The following is a 16,248-nucleotide window of genomic DNA, read 5'->3' as shown; positions in this document are numbered from 1 at the left end:
TCTCCATGTACTATGTCTAATTTCGTAATGAAGGGCTAATATTTCAAGTGTTTTCAGTCTGAAATTGAATGCATGAAAAAGAAAACATGATATATTCCACGACAAACGCTGAAGTTGCCTTGTTAAAAAGGCGAAATGGGTCTCGCCGTGCCCATACAAACAGTAAAAACAGATGTACATATCTATGTATGTTTCGTATCACCTCCTGAAGCACTGAACCGACTTTAACCAAACGTGGTACACGTATTATTTATTGTCTGGAACGAATCACTGGAGATGTAACAACCACCCGTCTGTTGGAAGGTCGGGGTGGTGGTGAAAAAGCTGTATCTCCCAAGACGTCAGAATACCCATACTTCAGTTACCTATTATTTCAGAATGAGAGCACTTAAAAGACTTGCAACAAACTTTGCACATAATTTAAAATCTTTACCAAATTCTTTGTCGGTGACCAATTTCACAAAATGGTCAAAGAGGAAGACCTTGCCATTCACTACAATTTTTGCTCTTCATGTTGTAGAACTGCCACATGATGCATGACGGTTTAGTTTATTACCCCTTTACTACCAACTGCATTCGTGACACATTATATAGACAGTATTCACATATACCACTGAATATACCAGAAAAGTTACATGACTGTACAAGTCTTAGCTGAGAAGATATGTCATAAAGATTCTGGATACTGTTTACAATTGACAATCTGAAGTTTCTTTGCTCTTGGTACTTTAATCTTAGTCTCACATATCTCTGATACTTGACAAAGTGTCTATTCATTTATCTTCATGGCTATGTACAGGAATATGGTAATCTTATTAGGCGCAGACTGAAACTTTACTACAGACTGGTGCCGACAAATGCAGACTGACTAATCGGAGGTCTGTACACTCGTTATAATACCTCGCACATTCAGGTATCACTGTGCGAGTGTGATCCGCGAGGAGAAAAGGTTCTACATTAGCAGCAATCACATTGTCTGCGTTACATATTAATACGCGGATCGTCGGAAGCAGAATTTGGTCCGTCTCTAAAGCAGCGCCATCTCGTAGTGCGGAGATGGAAAAGCGCTACGCCTGCGCTGTTGTGTTTAGCGGGAAAGTTGTGTACACGCTGACTATGCGGAACTATGTACTCAACACAAAGCTTAGGACATATGGCATCATAAACACTGCCCCTTCATGCGTGACATTTTAATTTATTACTTCTTCACTACTAAATCTATTCATAACACACTTAGCAGACAATAGCTACGTATACCACTGCATGTGCCTGCAAAATTATATCTCTGTACAGCACATGTCTCAGGAAACATAACACCACAAACATGAAGTTCCGCACAATTTTCAATTCGCAGTTTGAACTGAAACTCGGTAGACATCCAGCTAAATTATACTAAACATGTGTTAAACGTGTATGGAATGTGGTTTGGCGTGCATGCTAGATTGCTGTTGTAGAGTTTTGGGCAGGACTACATTAAAACCAGTTACTAATTATTAGCGTAACATGAGCTTCTATTTAATCACCGCTTTTCCCGTCTAAGGATCGTTATTTTGTTAAATGATTCCCCACTTGGGAACGTGTAGCAGTGTTGTCTGTCAAACAGTATGAATGACGCTAAGTTTATGCTCAAAAGTGATTTTATACAACCAGAAAACAAGCTAAATGCATGTTGAGTAATCTCAACTATACAAGAGTAAGGATTTTTAGCATTCTTCAATGCTGATGCATAATAGTGTCATTACTAGTTGCAGATCGTCTATCCACTTTACCGCTACTCTTATTCGATGTGGCACCACTTTGCTTTAAGGAAAATGAACAGTTGTGACACCCAATACCGAACGTTCACAACACTAATGTATTGTTTCCTGTTAACAGTTTTTCATAAATGGTTGCCGTGTAGGGTAACTGCGCGGTCTGAGGTTCCTTGTCACGGTCCGTGTGGCTTCCCCTGTAGGAGGTTCGAGCCCTCCCTTGGGTATGGGTGTCTGTATTGTCCTTAGCGTCAGTTAGTTTAAGTTATATTAAGTCGTGTGTAAGCTTAGGGACCGATGATCTCAGCAATTTGGTCCCATAAGACCTAACCACAAATTTCCATCACCAAGCTGTTATGAAATAACCGGGCTCCATACATCAGCAGAGAACAATTTTTATCACGTAAGATGCGCTTTGCATTATAGTTAAGGACTATTCACAAACTAAGAGGAATGTATTACCTGTAAGTGGGTTCTGGGCCACCAATACACAGTTATTATTGCAATAATGACCATCAAGATTTATGTCTGAAAATTCAATTTAAAACTGCCACTGCAATATTTCACTAAGATGGCGGCTAACATAAGACAATCACTTACCAAATCTCCTTCAGGCACTGTTTTACTACTAACATATAATATATACATGATCTTTTCGGCCCCTTTACAATATGCATTAACATTTAAAAGTAATTCTCAATGTTAATCACTTATTATTCAGCATTTACCAATAAACCACACGTAGATCAATAGCGCTAATAGCTGTGCACCATTGTAGCTGATAAGAAAACTTAACATTCATTTAGGATGAGATTAATATTGAAATAAAAGTTCAAACAAAAGGGTCGATTTCAATGACACAGAAACTCAATTTTTCAAATATTACTTAACAACATCATACAGTTTTTCACAGACATCTGTGGGGGACATCCATCACATCCGATCAGTACAATAGTTCGAACAAGAAAATGGATTATTGTAGAAGAATTGTAGACAGCAAAAGATGATGATTTTCACTATCTTTTTCCATAGATGTTGTTTGAGATACAGATTTATTACACAATACTTAATTATGTCATTGACAACAAGTATTTACCATTTTAGTAACGATGAAGTCCTTTTTATTAATATAAAAAGAATGTTCATTCAGATTCCACACACAATGATGTCGTAAATATTTTTCTGATAAAATATGTGCTTGGATGTTAAAGTGGATATGCGAGCAAAACATGCGTAAAATATCATCCTTTACCTCTGAAAAGATTTCAGTTATATTTGGTGTAGCTATAATCTGGAAAACTGTAGTGGTCAGAAGCACCTGCTTCCTCTACTAGAGACGGTGATAACATGGAGAGACAAGGGAGGAGGAGATGACTGCGAGAGGGAGGTACACAGAGATAGGAGAGGGAATAAGGACAGAGTGAGTGAAGAGTAGGAGATGCAAAAAGAAAGGAAAGAGGAGGAGATGGATAAAAGAAAAGGAGCAGATTGGCAGAGGCAGTGGGGAGGAGCATATGAAGAAAGACAGGTTGGTATGAGGAGATAGACAGAAAGTGGGGAGTGTTGGATAGAGAGAGGGAGGGGTGGAGGTGGTGGACAGGGGCTTTCAGGTGGATAGAGAGAGGAGGAAAGAGAGCAGATAATGTCACAGGGAATACCTAGACAAACAGAGTATGAGGCGGTGGCCAAAGAGAGGGGAAGTAGGAAATGGATAGAGGGATTTGGCAAGAGGAGATGGACAGAAAGAGATGGCATAATACATGACTGGAAGAAACACATAGCCAGAAACGCCAGCTTTCTCAGCTAATAAATAAGATAAAAAATTCATTTTCAGCAGGCATAAGCGCGTTACTTGTGAACTGATGCATTTTTTAAATTCTGGTTCATGAGTGACTTCCAAAAAGGACGAGGCAAACATCGAATTGTAATCAGTCTGCGGCTGCCTGAACTGCGACCGCGGGTTCTGACGGTGGGTGGTCTGTGCGCGTGTTGCAGGCCCGCTGGTGGAGGTGCAGGCGATCGTGCGCGGCACGGCGCTGCTGCCCTGCGACATCGAGCCGCCCGCGCCCAACGACAGCGTCATCCTCGCCATCTGGTTCAAGAACGAGATGACGCCCTTCTACAGGTGAGGACGCCACACGCGGCGCGTGCCACATTGCCGTGTACCCGTGCAAAAATTGTGAAATTGTGTGGAAATCGTCCGAAAGTACCACAAACAGCGACACAAAGAAATGATAAAATCCACTAAGCAATAGCAGTAGCTCTGCTGTAATCTAGAGCAAATAAATAAATGCTTTTACTGTTACGGTATTTACTGAATATCAAAAATAGCTAAATATAAATAGACAGGTAGTCGTCTGGGAGAAAAGAGCGTAAGAAAATAATGCCCCATCAATCTCAGACTGAACTGATGGGGTGCCTAAACGACCAATAGCCATGCCGGCTATACAACGGTATCGTATTGGAGAGGGCAGAGGAAACATGTGGTTCTAGCAGAGGGCAGAAACCTTTTCAGCACTTGGAGCGGCAGCAGTTTGCATAACTGATCAAGTTACAGCAGCCAAAATGCCCTTGCTATCCTGGTATTGCAAACGCCGGAAATTAAGGGGAAACTATAACCGCTGTTTTACCCGAGGATATGCAGATTTTATTGTACGGTTAAATGGCGACGGAATCCTCTACGGTAAAATATTGCGGAAGTGAAATAGTCTCCCACTTGGATCTCCAAGGTAGGAGTACACAGGATGATATCTTCAACAAGAAAAATAAAACTGGTATTGTGCGGGTCAGTGTGTGTGTTATGTTAGATCCCGTATGTAGAGTTAGAGAATTTAGAAAGATGAATTGTTAGGATGAAGTTATGTATAGTAGGGACTTAGTTAAGTAAGATGGCAGGATGAAAAGGGCTTCTGGTCATGTGAGTACTCGATTATAAATATAAAATCAGGTAGACGTAACGTAGGAGTAGGTTAATAGAGAATAAGCACATAGGAATACAGGTAAGGTACTATGAACTTCATAGTGGATCCATTATCGTTGCCTAATTAGACAGAAAGCCAACACTCTCCGAAATAGTTTGAGCTTATATGCAAAACAGCGCCGCAAATGATGATGAGATAGAAATAATGTATGATGCAGCTAAAGAAATTATTCACATACATGACAGAGATATGAATTTAATTGTGCTGGGTGACTAGAATTCGGTAGTAGGAAAAGGAATAGATGGAAAAATAATAGTAAGTATGGACTGGGGCAACGAATGAAAGAGATAGCCCCCTGGAAGAATTTTGCAGAGATCATAATTTAATCGTCGCTAACACTTGGTTTCAGAATTACGAAACAAAGTTGTATACGTGAATGTAAGGTTTCAGATTGATTCAGTAACGCTAAGACACAGACATCGGAAACAGATTAAAAACTGTAAGATATTTCTGGGGTTTAATCGGGAGTTAACTGTAAGTTATTGGTTATGAACTGTAGATTACAACTCAAGAAATTCCGAAAAGGTACAAAATTAAACACGTGAGACTTGGATAAATTGAAACAAAAAGATGATATTGAGAATTTCAAAGCGAGCGTGGGGCAACGATTGAATGAAACAGAGTAATGAAACGCTAGAAGATGAATGGGTCACTTTGAGAAGTAAAATAAAGAAGGTAGCAGATAACTGAGAAGACACGTTCTATTAAAAATCCCTGGATATCACGAAATATATTGACTTTATTGATGAAACGAGAAGATTTAAAAATGTAGCAAATCAAACAATCGAAATGGAATATAAACCTCTAAAAATGAGCCTGAGGTAAAGTGCAAAATGGCTTAGCGGGAATAGCTAGATGACAAATAGGTATAGCAGCATGTATAATTCGGGGTATACCCCCTAGGGAAAATTTAAATTGGCCTTTGGAGAAAACGGATGCCGCTATCTGAATATCAAGAGCTCAGGAAGAGAACCTGTACTAAGCAAACAAGGGACAGCTGAAAAGCAGAAAAAATATTTGGAGGGGCTATACAAGAGAAACGAAAGTAATATTATCACAAGAGATGAGTAAATAGACAAAGATGAGATGGGAATTGTGATTAAGAACAAATTTTGAAGGAAAGCCTACTAATACTGTAAACAGGGCCAAATGAATGTTGCTTGCTGTACATATTTGGAGGTAAAGAGGCTTGCACAGGATAAGGTAGCTTGGAGAATTGCATCAGACAAAAACTACAAAAAAAATTAAAGTAGGAGGGATGTATACATGAAATTCAAGACATTCAGCCGATATATGACACTTGATAATGAAGTTTCCACACGACATAGACCAAGTATCACAGATATCCTTAGAAAATGCCTCACAGTTGTAGTGAATGGGAAATAAAATTGATGATTTCTTACGTGCTTCCTGAAAGTAAAGGGCGTCAGACAGGCTGTCATATGTTGCGATGGATAAGGGGAAAAAGACATTTTGAAAAATTGAGATACGTTCGTAGGATTTATAGACGCCGAAAAGCGCTCAACAGTGCAAAATGGTAGTACAAGCTCGAAATTCTGAGCAAATTTGGAGTAAACTATGAAGAAAAATGGGTAACGTGCAATATGTACAAAAGCTAAAGGGATGATCTAGAGTGCAGTGCTCGGTTCAAAAAGGGTGTAAGGCATGGATGTAGTCTTTCACCCCCAGTGTTCAATATATGCATCGAAGAACTAATGATCAAACCAAAGGAACAAGAATGGGGTCAATATTCAGAGTGAAAGGATATCAATGTTTCAAATGGCTCTGAGCACTGTGGGACTTAACATCTGATGTCATCACTCCTTTACAACCTAAGGACATCATACACATCCATGCCCGAGGCAGGATTCGAACATCCGAACGGATATCAATGATAAGATTTAATTACAATATTGCTATCCTCAATGAACGTGAAGAAGAATTATAAGACGTGTTGAATGGAGAGGTCTAATTGAAACACAATGTGGACTGAAAGTAAACCGAAGGAAGACGAAAATAATAAAGAGTAGCAAGTATGAGTTCAGTGATCAACGTAACAAGCGGTTAAGGGCTATGTTTGATACTGGAACACTTCTCTTAGTCAGTAATGCCCTTTTTGCAAGCGCTGATCTTCTTTTGATGTCCTCCTTGCTCCGTACGCCTCTGTTCATTTTTCTGACTAGATAGTAGAATTCCGTAACTTCATCTACATCGTGACCATCAGTCCTAATGTTAAGTTTCTCGCTGTTCTCATTTCTGCCACTTCTTATTACATTCGTCTTTCTTCGATTTGCTATCATTCCATATTCTGTGGTCAATTCACTGTTCATTCGATTCAGCAGATCATGTAATTCTTCTTGACTTTCACTCAGGATAGCAATATCATCAGCGAATCGTATCACTGATATCCTTTCACCTTGAATTTTAATCCCAGTCTTGAACATTTCTTTTGATTCCGTCATTGCTTCTTCGATGTACAAATTAAACAGTAAGGGTAAACATCTACATCCCTGTGTTACATCCTTTTTAATCCGAGCGCTTCGTTCTTGGTCATCCACTCTTATTATGCCCGTGACGTACATATGACTGTTAGGGCTCCAATGACATCTAAATCGTAGGGAGTGGATGTGAACGTGTATAAGGGATATGCAGGTCTTCTGCAGCGTACTCGTAACAAACTTGGCAACGTGTTGACGGACATTTTGTTGGTAGGTTGTTTCGACTACGCCGCAGAAATCCCGCCGGAAAGCTCTTAGTAATCATCAACACTATCTCAGTCTCCTCCCATCAGATTTCCAAAACTTTAGACCCCTGAAGAAAGGTATTCGTTGCCATCGATTTACGTTGGACGAACAGGTGAGTGCTTGGGTGCAATCGTGGCTACGCAGGTAATCGAAAACTTGTTTTCGATTATTCACTGATTGTCTTGTCTCACACTGAGATAAATATATTTATCGTTATGTCAATTACTTTTGGAATAATAAACGGTTAACTGACTTTTTTCCATCTGTCTAGTCATTATTGGACTGCATCTTACAAAATATACGGCGCTTGCAGTGGTAACAAAAAATCATCTTTAGAACAATTAGCTGCTGTATTCCAGAAGAGCCTCCACAGTGTGCCCCAGATGTGTCGTAAGCGACTTATGGGAACTCTGAAAATTAAATCATACTGGGGGATGATGATCTGAGAAGTGCTCATCCCAAGTGTTTGTTAAGTGCTTTACAACTTGATCCAACTAGCTGGGTCTTCATTCTCAAAGTAGAAAGTTTTCCTAAAGACAGCGCAATACGTATTATATATGAGAATGTCGTTTCACCAAACGTTCAGTTATAGCAACACTTAAAAATACAGAGTGGACAAACTAAAACTTGCCCTGACACCTTAAAGTAGGCAATCCAGCATAAAGCAGCAACAGGGTCAGATGATGTAAGTGGAGTTGTCTATCTTGAGGTGCATCTATTCAGAGTTGGTTTCATTCTCCCTACCCTATATAAACCTGTCTTGAGCAGAGTCATGAAGCAGCACATGTCTGACTTATTGAACGGAGCCTACGAAAATTACTCTCGGAACACATCGCTTGCAAGAAATCCGCGTATTGGTCGTGTGCCTGGTTTCAATGGAAGAGAGGAAAAATAGAATGACAGGCTGAAGCATTCATCTCGCACTCGTTTAGGAAATAAGAGAGTGTGAGAGATCATAATAGAAATGCAAAAACAAACTGTACTGGAAGACACCACTCAGTGAACTACGGAAACCCTTACAAAATTACAATAATTCGATGTTGAAAATGAGTCAATGACAATGCCACTGTGTCCAGTACACGTATTTCGCAGTGACCCAAACTTTAAGTGAAATTTGGGCTCTATTGGAAGGGTGATAATAACCTTTCATCCCCCATTCCACTCGTGAACTGAATAGGAAGGTGCAGGAGGAGCTGTGAGGGGAGAACACTCTGCCACACGCTGTGCAATCTCTTTTGGAATACTGACGCAAAATTTTCCACATATCTTGTTTAACTTTTCCGGTCATTGTTAAGTACTGTAGCTAAATGATACATCAGTAGTCCCTTCAACCTATTATCCCCTCATTTCCATTATATGTCTGTCGAAAAACAGAATTATAAATAGTACGAGTTATAGACCTACAGTCGCTCAACTTTTGTGAGAGCCGTACCATTAATCTATATTAACTTCCAGTTTCTTAAATGTTGTATATATTTTAATGTACCTTCTATCCCTGTACGTTAGTTGTATAGAAGCAGGGTAACTGTAAAAGTTTTCTGGTTTCAGCTGACAAGTTTATCTACTGTTTATTGTTACTCTACTTCGTGTCTATTTCATGAGAATGCAATAGACTTTTGACAGATCACGAAATTTTTCCCGCTTCCAGTTGAAGTGATAAGGTATAGTCAATAAAATTCTTCTGGGTTTGAGCCGCATTGTCATCTGTAAAATTCTGACGTTTCGGTGACTGTTGCAAGACGCTTTCCTCAGGGTGTATTGGCAACTGCCGTTAGCAATACACCCTGAGGAAGGCGATATGCAACAGTCACCGAAGTTGCAGTGAATGTTTTGAGATCCATAACGCCATATTTTCCTTCCTGAAACTTGTAAAATTAATCTTACTTTTTTCGTCATTAGCTTGTGCGTTATCAGCTGACTCCGGCGTGCAGTTCGCCCCAAACATCCAACACAAAGACAAATAAAAATAATTACTTAGTGACCGTGGAAGTTAGCACAAATTACCATTTCTCCGTCGTCAAACATCAAGAAGATTATATGCCACTTCCACTTACTATGGATAAAGTATTCTCTTATCTACCAACACCGAAATATTCTTCAAACGTCATTTGAAGAAGCAGTTTTGAATAATTTGTGTTAGTTTCCTTTTGTCACTACAACGCATACGTTATTCCTTCTGGTGTTGGACATTTTAAGAAGTATAAATTCACTAATCTTCTTCATAAATCACTACATCTATTAGATAGAGAAGTTTAAAAAGCCAGGGAGTAAATTCTGGTATTTGAATTCACATACTTACAGGAAAACTCTTCGGGAGACATTAATTTATAGTCTCTACGGACGCATGGTAATGCAGTTACACTAGGTGAGTCGGAATCTGTTGTCTAGTTATCGTCCTGCGGAATAGCGTTCCAGCCTCAGAAATGTTAAACCACATTACAGTCAACTACGACGATTCGACTGGAATTGCCGCTCTGGAATGGTTTGTATTAGCTCTCGTAGACAATCATTTTCCTACCAAACGCTGCCTTACCTAGCGGAGAATAGGTGTTGGGATCGTCGCCGTGTTTACTCTACTGTCATCGAACGTGAAACCCTGTCTGGCAAGGAAAACGTATAGCCTGCCAGCTCATCCATTGCGGAGGAGGGAAAGAGAACTGACAGTCATCGCGCTGCACAAGTGGAAACGATGTTTACTTAGGATACGCTTGCCTGCCTTTACGACCGGTAATGCTGTCCGACCGTCTCTCTTATGACAGGCCTCCATTGTCCTTGATAAACCATTCTTCCTAATGACACGTGTTTTTTTCTTATTTGTGATCTTAATGTGCGTGATTGATTACTTGAATTCGCACATATCTGGTAAGTGTATCCTGATATCACATATTCTGTTGTATTCACTCGGTTTCCAATGACTTCAAATCATACAGTAATTTCATTTCAGTTGTCGTCCATTAATTTTCTGAAATTCAAACTTTCGTACTAAACTTGCAAGTGATATTCTTTCATACGAGGTTTTATTCTTCCACCCATTTGTTTAGAGAAAATCACCCACTTTCATTTTTAAATCCTTAAAAAAATATTTACGATGTCTCACGTTGGCCTTCACTGTTAGCATTAGAAACGAATGGACTTATTTGTTCTGCCTGTCCTCTTTTTATAGGTTTATTAGTGAAAAAGGTATATGTCACGTTGGATGTTGCGATGTCATTTCGGTTGTTAAGTGTATTGAATACCGTGTTTGAAAGGTTTCCGGAACAAATGATTGAAAAGTTTAATGTACTGTAATTCCGAGTCAATAAAAACCATTCCAGTTTTCGGAGCACAATATCACCAATCGCGAATTACGATCGACGTAATGCATCTTTCATTCTGGTATGAGCATTTGTAAAGAGATATTTGCTGGCAGATTAAAACTGTGTGCCGGACCGAGATTCGAACTCGAGATCTTTGCCTTTCGCGGGAAAGTGCTACACGCCATGGTCTTTTTTTTTTTTTTTTTTTTTTTTTTTACTCTCATTTTGTTCGTTGCATTTGTTCGGGTTGGACGTCCCACGAAGCTTGTTCTAGATTCACCGAGATTTTTGTTTTCTTTTTGTTTTGGTTTTTTTAGGCAGAGGGCAGCTATCCCTTTGACCGAAGACGCTGAGCTACCGTGCAAGGTCTCATTTAGCTATCCAAGCAAGACTCACACCCCTTTTTATCATATAGGACAGAAGCAGTACATCGACAAAGTTGAAAGAAAGGCAGCTTGTTTTCTAATATCGCGAAATATGGGAGAGTGTGTCACAGAAATGATACAGGATTTGGGTTGGAAATGTATAAAAGAAAAGCGTTTTCCGTTGCGACCGAAACTTCTCACGGAATTCCAATCACCTACTTCCTCCTCCGAATGCGAAAATATTTTGTTGACACCGACCTACACAGTGAGGAACGATCAACACGATAAAATAAGCGAAATCAGAGCTCTTAGGGAAAGATAAGGTGGTCATTCTTTCCTCGCGCTATACGAGATTGGAATAATAGAGAATTGTGAAGGTGGTTCGATGAACCCTCTGCCAGGCAGCTGAATGTGATTTTCAGAGTATCCCCGTAGATGTAGATGTAGCATCAGTACCTCAAGTACCTTGTCTCCTACCTTCCAAAATGCGGAATTGAAGCTGTGAGGAAGGGTTGTGAGTCGTTCTTGGGTAGCTGAGTCGGTAGAGCACTTGCCTGCGAAAGGCAAAGGTACGCAGTTCGAGTCCCGTTGCAGCACACAGTTTTCATCTGCCAGGAAGTTCCATATCAGTCCACACTCCTCTGCGGAATGACTATTTCATTCTTAAAGAAATTTTTACTGATTAGTTTAGTCATCGGTTCTCTGCATATATTATTTTTATTGTAACACAATTTGTTCTTCAGTCTTGAGGTCGAAATAATGATTCGGTGATGTTTTCTTTTTTATTCGAGTGTATCTGGATTAGCTACATTTCTTCAGCGTATATTGAGTTATCACCTTCACTTTACGGGGAAGTCCGTGAAGGTAGTTAACAAAAAGAGAATGCCTGTGTTAAAGTTTCAACACTGCTCTTTAGAGACTGGCCGTTAAGGAGCTATGTTGACGGAAGAGCAGTATTATGTAGTTACGAGGGACGTGTTTTCTTGAAGCACTGATCGGTTGCGAAATGTAAACCAAGAAGAAATTTGTAAAAAAATGTTCTATTTTGCAGTTTTTATAAATAACAGAAAAAAATGGTATACTCTCACATACAAACACAAAACAACACACAAGATAGCAAATATATTAAAGAAACAGGGATTACAAATAGCTTACAGAACAAGAAACACACTCCAATCACATTTACAAACAACAGAAAAACCAGACAAACACCAAGGAGCAGGTATATACCAGCTAGAGTGCCAAGAATGTAAAGCAGTGTATCTGGGGATGATAAGCAGGAACTTTAAAACTAGGTATAAAGAACACATAAGAAGTTGTAAATATGAGAACAGTCATTCTACCTTTGCCGAACACCTGATAAAACATGGACATGAACCATCCAACATGGAATGTGACATGACAGTTATCAGAGTGAATAATCACAACAAAAATCTCCTGATATTGCAAGAAAACTTCCACATACAAAGAGCCATTGCAGTGGAAAAGAAGGTACTCAGTGACCAAATCCATATAAACAATAACTCGCTGATCATGCTAGCCACCAAAACAATAACAAACTGAAGTGCAACCAGGATAAATAATTAATGAATATCCTTCCCCTCTTCTCCCTCTCTCTCCCTCCTACCCCCCCCCCCCCTCTCCCCATATACACACAAATACTCACAGACAAACACATGAACCCACAGATTAAAGGGAAAAAAACTTATGACACTCACACAAACCAATAATTATTCCAAAAAAAAGGTGAGGATTGCACACACACACAGACACACAACAAATGAAAACCACAAAACAAAACAGAAACAAAGGACAAACACATAACAACAGTTGGCAACACTACACACAGCAAACACACATATGTTGATCGCAAAATGGCAGTGAAAGTGAAACGTGATGTGACAAATGGCTAAACAACACCAGATTCGGCTAACTGGAGCATGAAGACCAGCAAATACATCTCCAGAAACACATATATGTGTTAGCAGCGCTGTAAATCGTAAGTAAAACGAAAGATACATCATTTTATGGAACTTGTGCTACAAAAGTTGCTTCTAACCTAAAAAACCTGACAAAATGTAATATATCAACAGATTATATCTAGCAGATAATACGCTTATTGCATATATAAAAAGAAACATGTATTTCAGGCCACTAATGATGCTTCCCAAATAAATGAAGCGAAACGCGTATGGCAACAAACAAACTGCCTTTATTTAGTTGCATAGACGGCACATACCTCCACGAATTTAAAGCAACTAAATGATAAGACGGAAAAGAGTTAAAAATGACGATAATACCGCCATGTCAGGCATTTCCCGTCAAATTATACAACAGTTTCAAGAATATCCATCTCAGAGTCCACAAGACCATCCAACACATTAAATACAATCAAACCTGTAAAATAAATAATGTAATTCCGAGCTATATTAATGTAAAGTTCAGAAACAACTCTTTTGTAGCACAAAAAACGAAATCATTTGCAGAAAAGACTTGGTTAGAAAATGAAATCAAATCGCTTTATACTAAGAAACTCATGCTTAATAGGATGTTATATGATTTACATCTTGAGTTATCAGCCTTTATTAACAACCCAACAATGATGATCAACATAATACAAAAAATTGAACACATCAGAACAAGAACACTGCAATACACACACAACAAACATGAACGAAAAATCAAAACACTCACTAATAAAAATAACCATAGAGGAAAGTCTGACAAAATGCAACACACCCATCAGCACAAATTTCACCCAAAATTAATAAATCTCACAGACACAGAATTAACTGAGAAAGAAACACAGCTATTAGAGAAAGGACTCAAACACAACATCAGCACAAAAATAGATAACCACTACATAGAAAATTTGATTGTAGAAACAGAAAGCATCCTGGCAGAGGAAGAGAAAAATAAAAATAACACTATAAATATTCGACTAACAAGAGAACTATTGAAGAAAGAAATAAATAACATAATCACCATGTCAAAGAAAGAGCAAAACAGTAAACTTCAAACAGAAAAAAACACCACTAAGAAATTAAAAGAAAAAGTGCAAGCTAACAACATCATAGTCACAAGAGGTGACAAAGGGAACAGCATAGTACTGATCAATAATGAACAATATATAGAACAAACTATGGATTTCATCTCTTCTAACAATGTCACAAAACTAAAATCTGATCCAGCAGCACGCTTCCAGACATACATAAAAAACAACCTCAGAGAGATCAGACACATACTTACAGATAAACAAGAACAACATATCACACAGAAGAACCCAAAAGCACCAACACTCAGAAGCCAACCCAAGGTCCACAAACCCCACATTCCATGAGGCCTGTTATTAATTTCATGAATGCACCATCATATCATGTGGCAAAACACATGAACAAAATCATAATGCAACACTATGAAATGAAAAACAGCAGAACAGTGAAAAACACAAATGAACTCATAACACATATAAAAGACTTACACATCCCACAAACAGCATCACTCATCTCTTTTGACATAGAGAACATGTACACCTCAATACCCACTGCAGACACAATAAAACTAATTGAAGAAAACTTACTAACACACAACAAACTACCTGTAGACAATATTAATGAAATAACAGAAACCCTCAAAGTAATCACATCCCAAAATTACTTCCAATTTGATAGGGAATTTTACTTACAAGAAGATAGGCTCCCAATGGGATCCCCAATTTCAGAAACACTAGCAAACACATTCATCAACTACATAGAAAACACAATCTTCGATACAGTCATCACAAAGAAAGGATACAAAATTGTTTACTGGTACAGATACGTGGATGACATAATCTGTATGGTAGATGAACCAACAGAGAAACTTGATAAACTTCATACAGATATAAACAACATACATAAAAATATTCAATTTACCATAGAAAAAGAAACACACAAGCAAATACATTTCTTGGATATAACAATAAAGAGAGAGAACAATAAACACACATTTGACATTTTCAGAAAGCCTACAGCCACAGACATAATCATACATACTTCATCCAACCACCCACAAAATCAAAAATTAGCGGCCCTACGACACATGTTACACAGGCTAAATAACATCCCACTCAGCAAAGAAAATTATGAAAAAGAGTTACAAACAATACAACTTGTAGTCACTAACAATGCTTACAGCACCCATATAGTACAAAAACTCAATGAAAAAATGAAAACACGACTAAAGAAAAATAAAATCAAGCAGAGATTACAGAACCCCATAAACACTACAGCACACACAGAAACACAAAACAATAACACTCATGACATGAATAACAGAAAAAAATGGTATACTCTCACATACTAACACAAAACAACACACAAGATAGCAAATATATTAAAGAAACAGGGATTACAAATAGCTTACAGAACAAGAAACACACTCCAATCACATTTACAAACAACAGAAAAACCAGACATATACCAAGGAGCAGGTATATACCAGCTAGAGTGCCAAGAATGTAAAGCAGTATATCTGGGGATGACAAGCAGGAACTTTAAAACTAGGTATAAAGAACACATAAGAAGTTGGAAATTTGAGAACAGTCATTCTACCTATGCAGAACACCTGATAAAACATGGACATGAACCATCCAACATGGAATGTGACATGACAGTTATCAGAGTGAATAATCACAACAAAAACCTCCTGACATTGCAAGAAAACTTCCACATACAAAGAGCCATTGCAATGGGAAAGAAGGTACTCAATAACCAAATCCAAATAAACAATAACTCGCTGATCATGCTAGCCACCAAAACAATAACAAACTGAAGTGCAACCAGGATAAATAATTAATGAATATCCTTCCCCTCTTCTCCCTCTCTCTCCCTCCTACCCTCTCCTCTCCCCATACGCACACAAATACTCACAGACAAACACATGAACCCACAGATTAAAGGAAAAAAAAAAAACTTATGACACTCACACAAACCAATAATTATTCCAAAACAAAAGGTGAGGATTGCACACACACACAGACACACAACAAATGAAAACCACAAAACACAACAGAAACAAAGGACAAACACATAACAACAGTTGGCAGCACTACACACAGCAAACACACATAT

The 16,248-nt window shown here is 38.5% G+C and overlaps 1 protein-coding gene across 1 annotated transcript in view; it reads left to right on the top strand.

Annotated features, from left to right (window-relative positions):
* LOC126267526 (synaptogenesis protein syg-2-like) overlaps positions 1 to 16,248 on the top strand; it is a 973,159-nt gene that overhangs the window by 398,118 nt on the left and 558,793 nt on the right. Inside the window, exon 2 of the mRNA XM_049972828.1 lies at positions 3,747 to 3,876. Within this exon, the coding sequence (XP_049828785.1) occupies positions 3,747 to 3,876 (130 nt within the window). The remainder of the gene's footprint in view (positions 1 to 3,746; positions 3,877 to 16,248) is intronic.

Source organism: Schistocerca gregaria, chromosome 4 (genome assembly GCF_023897955.1).
Source record: "Schistocerca gregaria isolate iqSchGreg1 chromosome 4, iqSchGreg1.2, whole genome shotgun sequence".
Classification (NCBI taxonomy): Eukaryota; Metazoa; Arthropoda; class Insecta; order Orthoptera; family Acrididae; genus Schistocerca; species Schistocerca gregaria.
The sequence above is the reverse complement of the archived record's forward strand: the minus strand, read 5'-3'. Positions and strand labels throughout refer to the sequence as shown.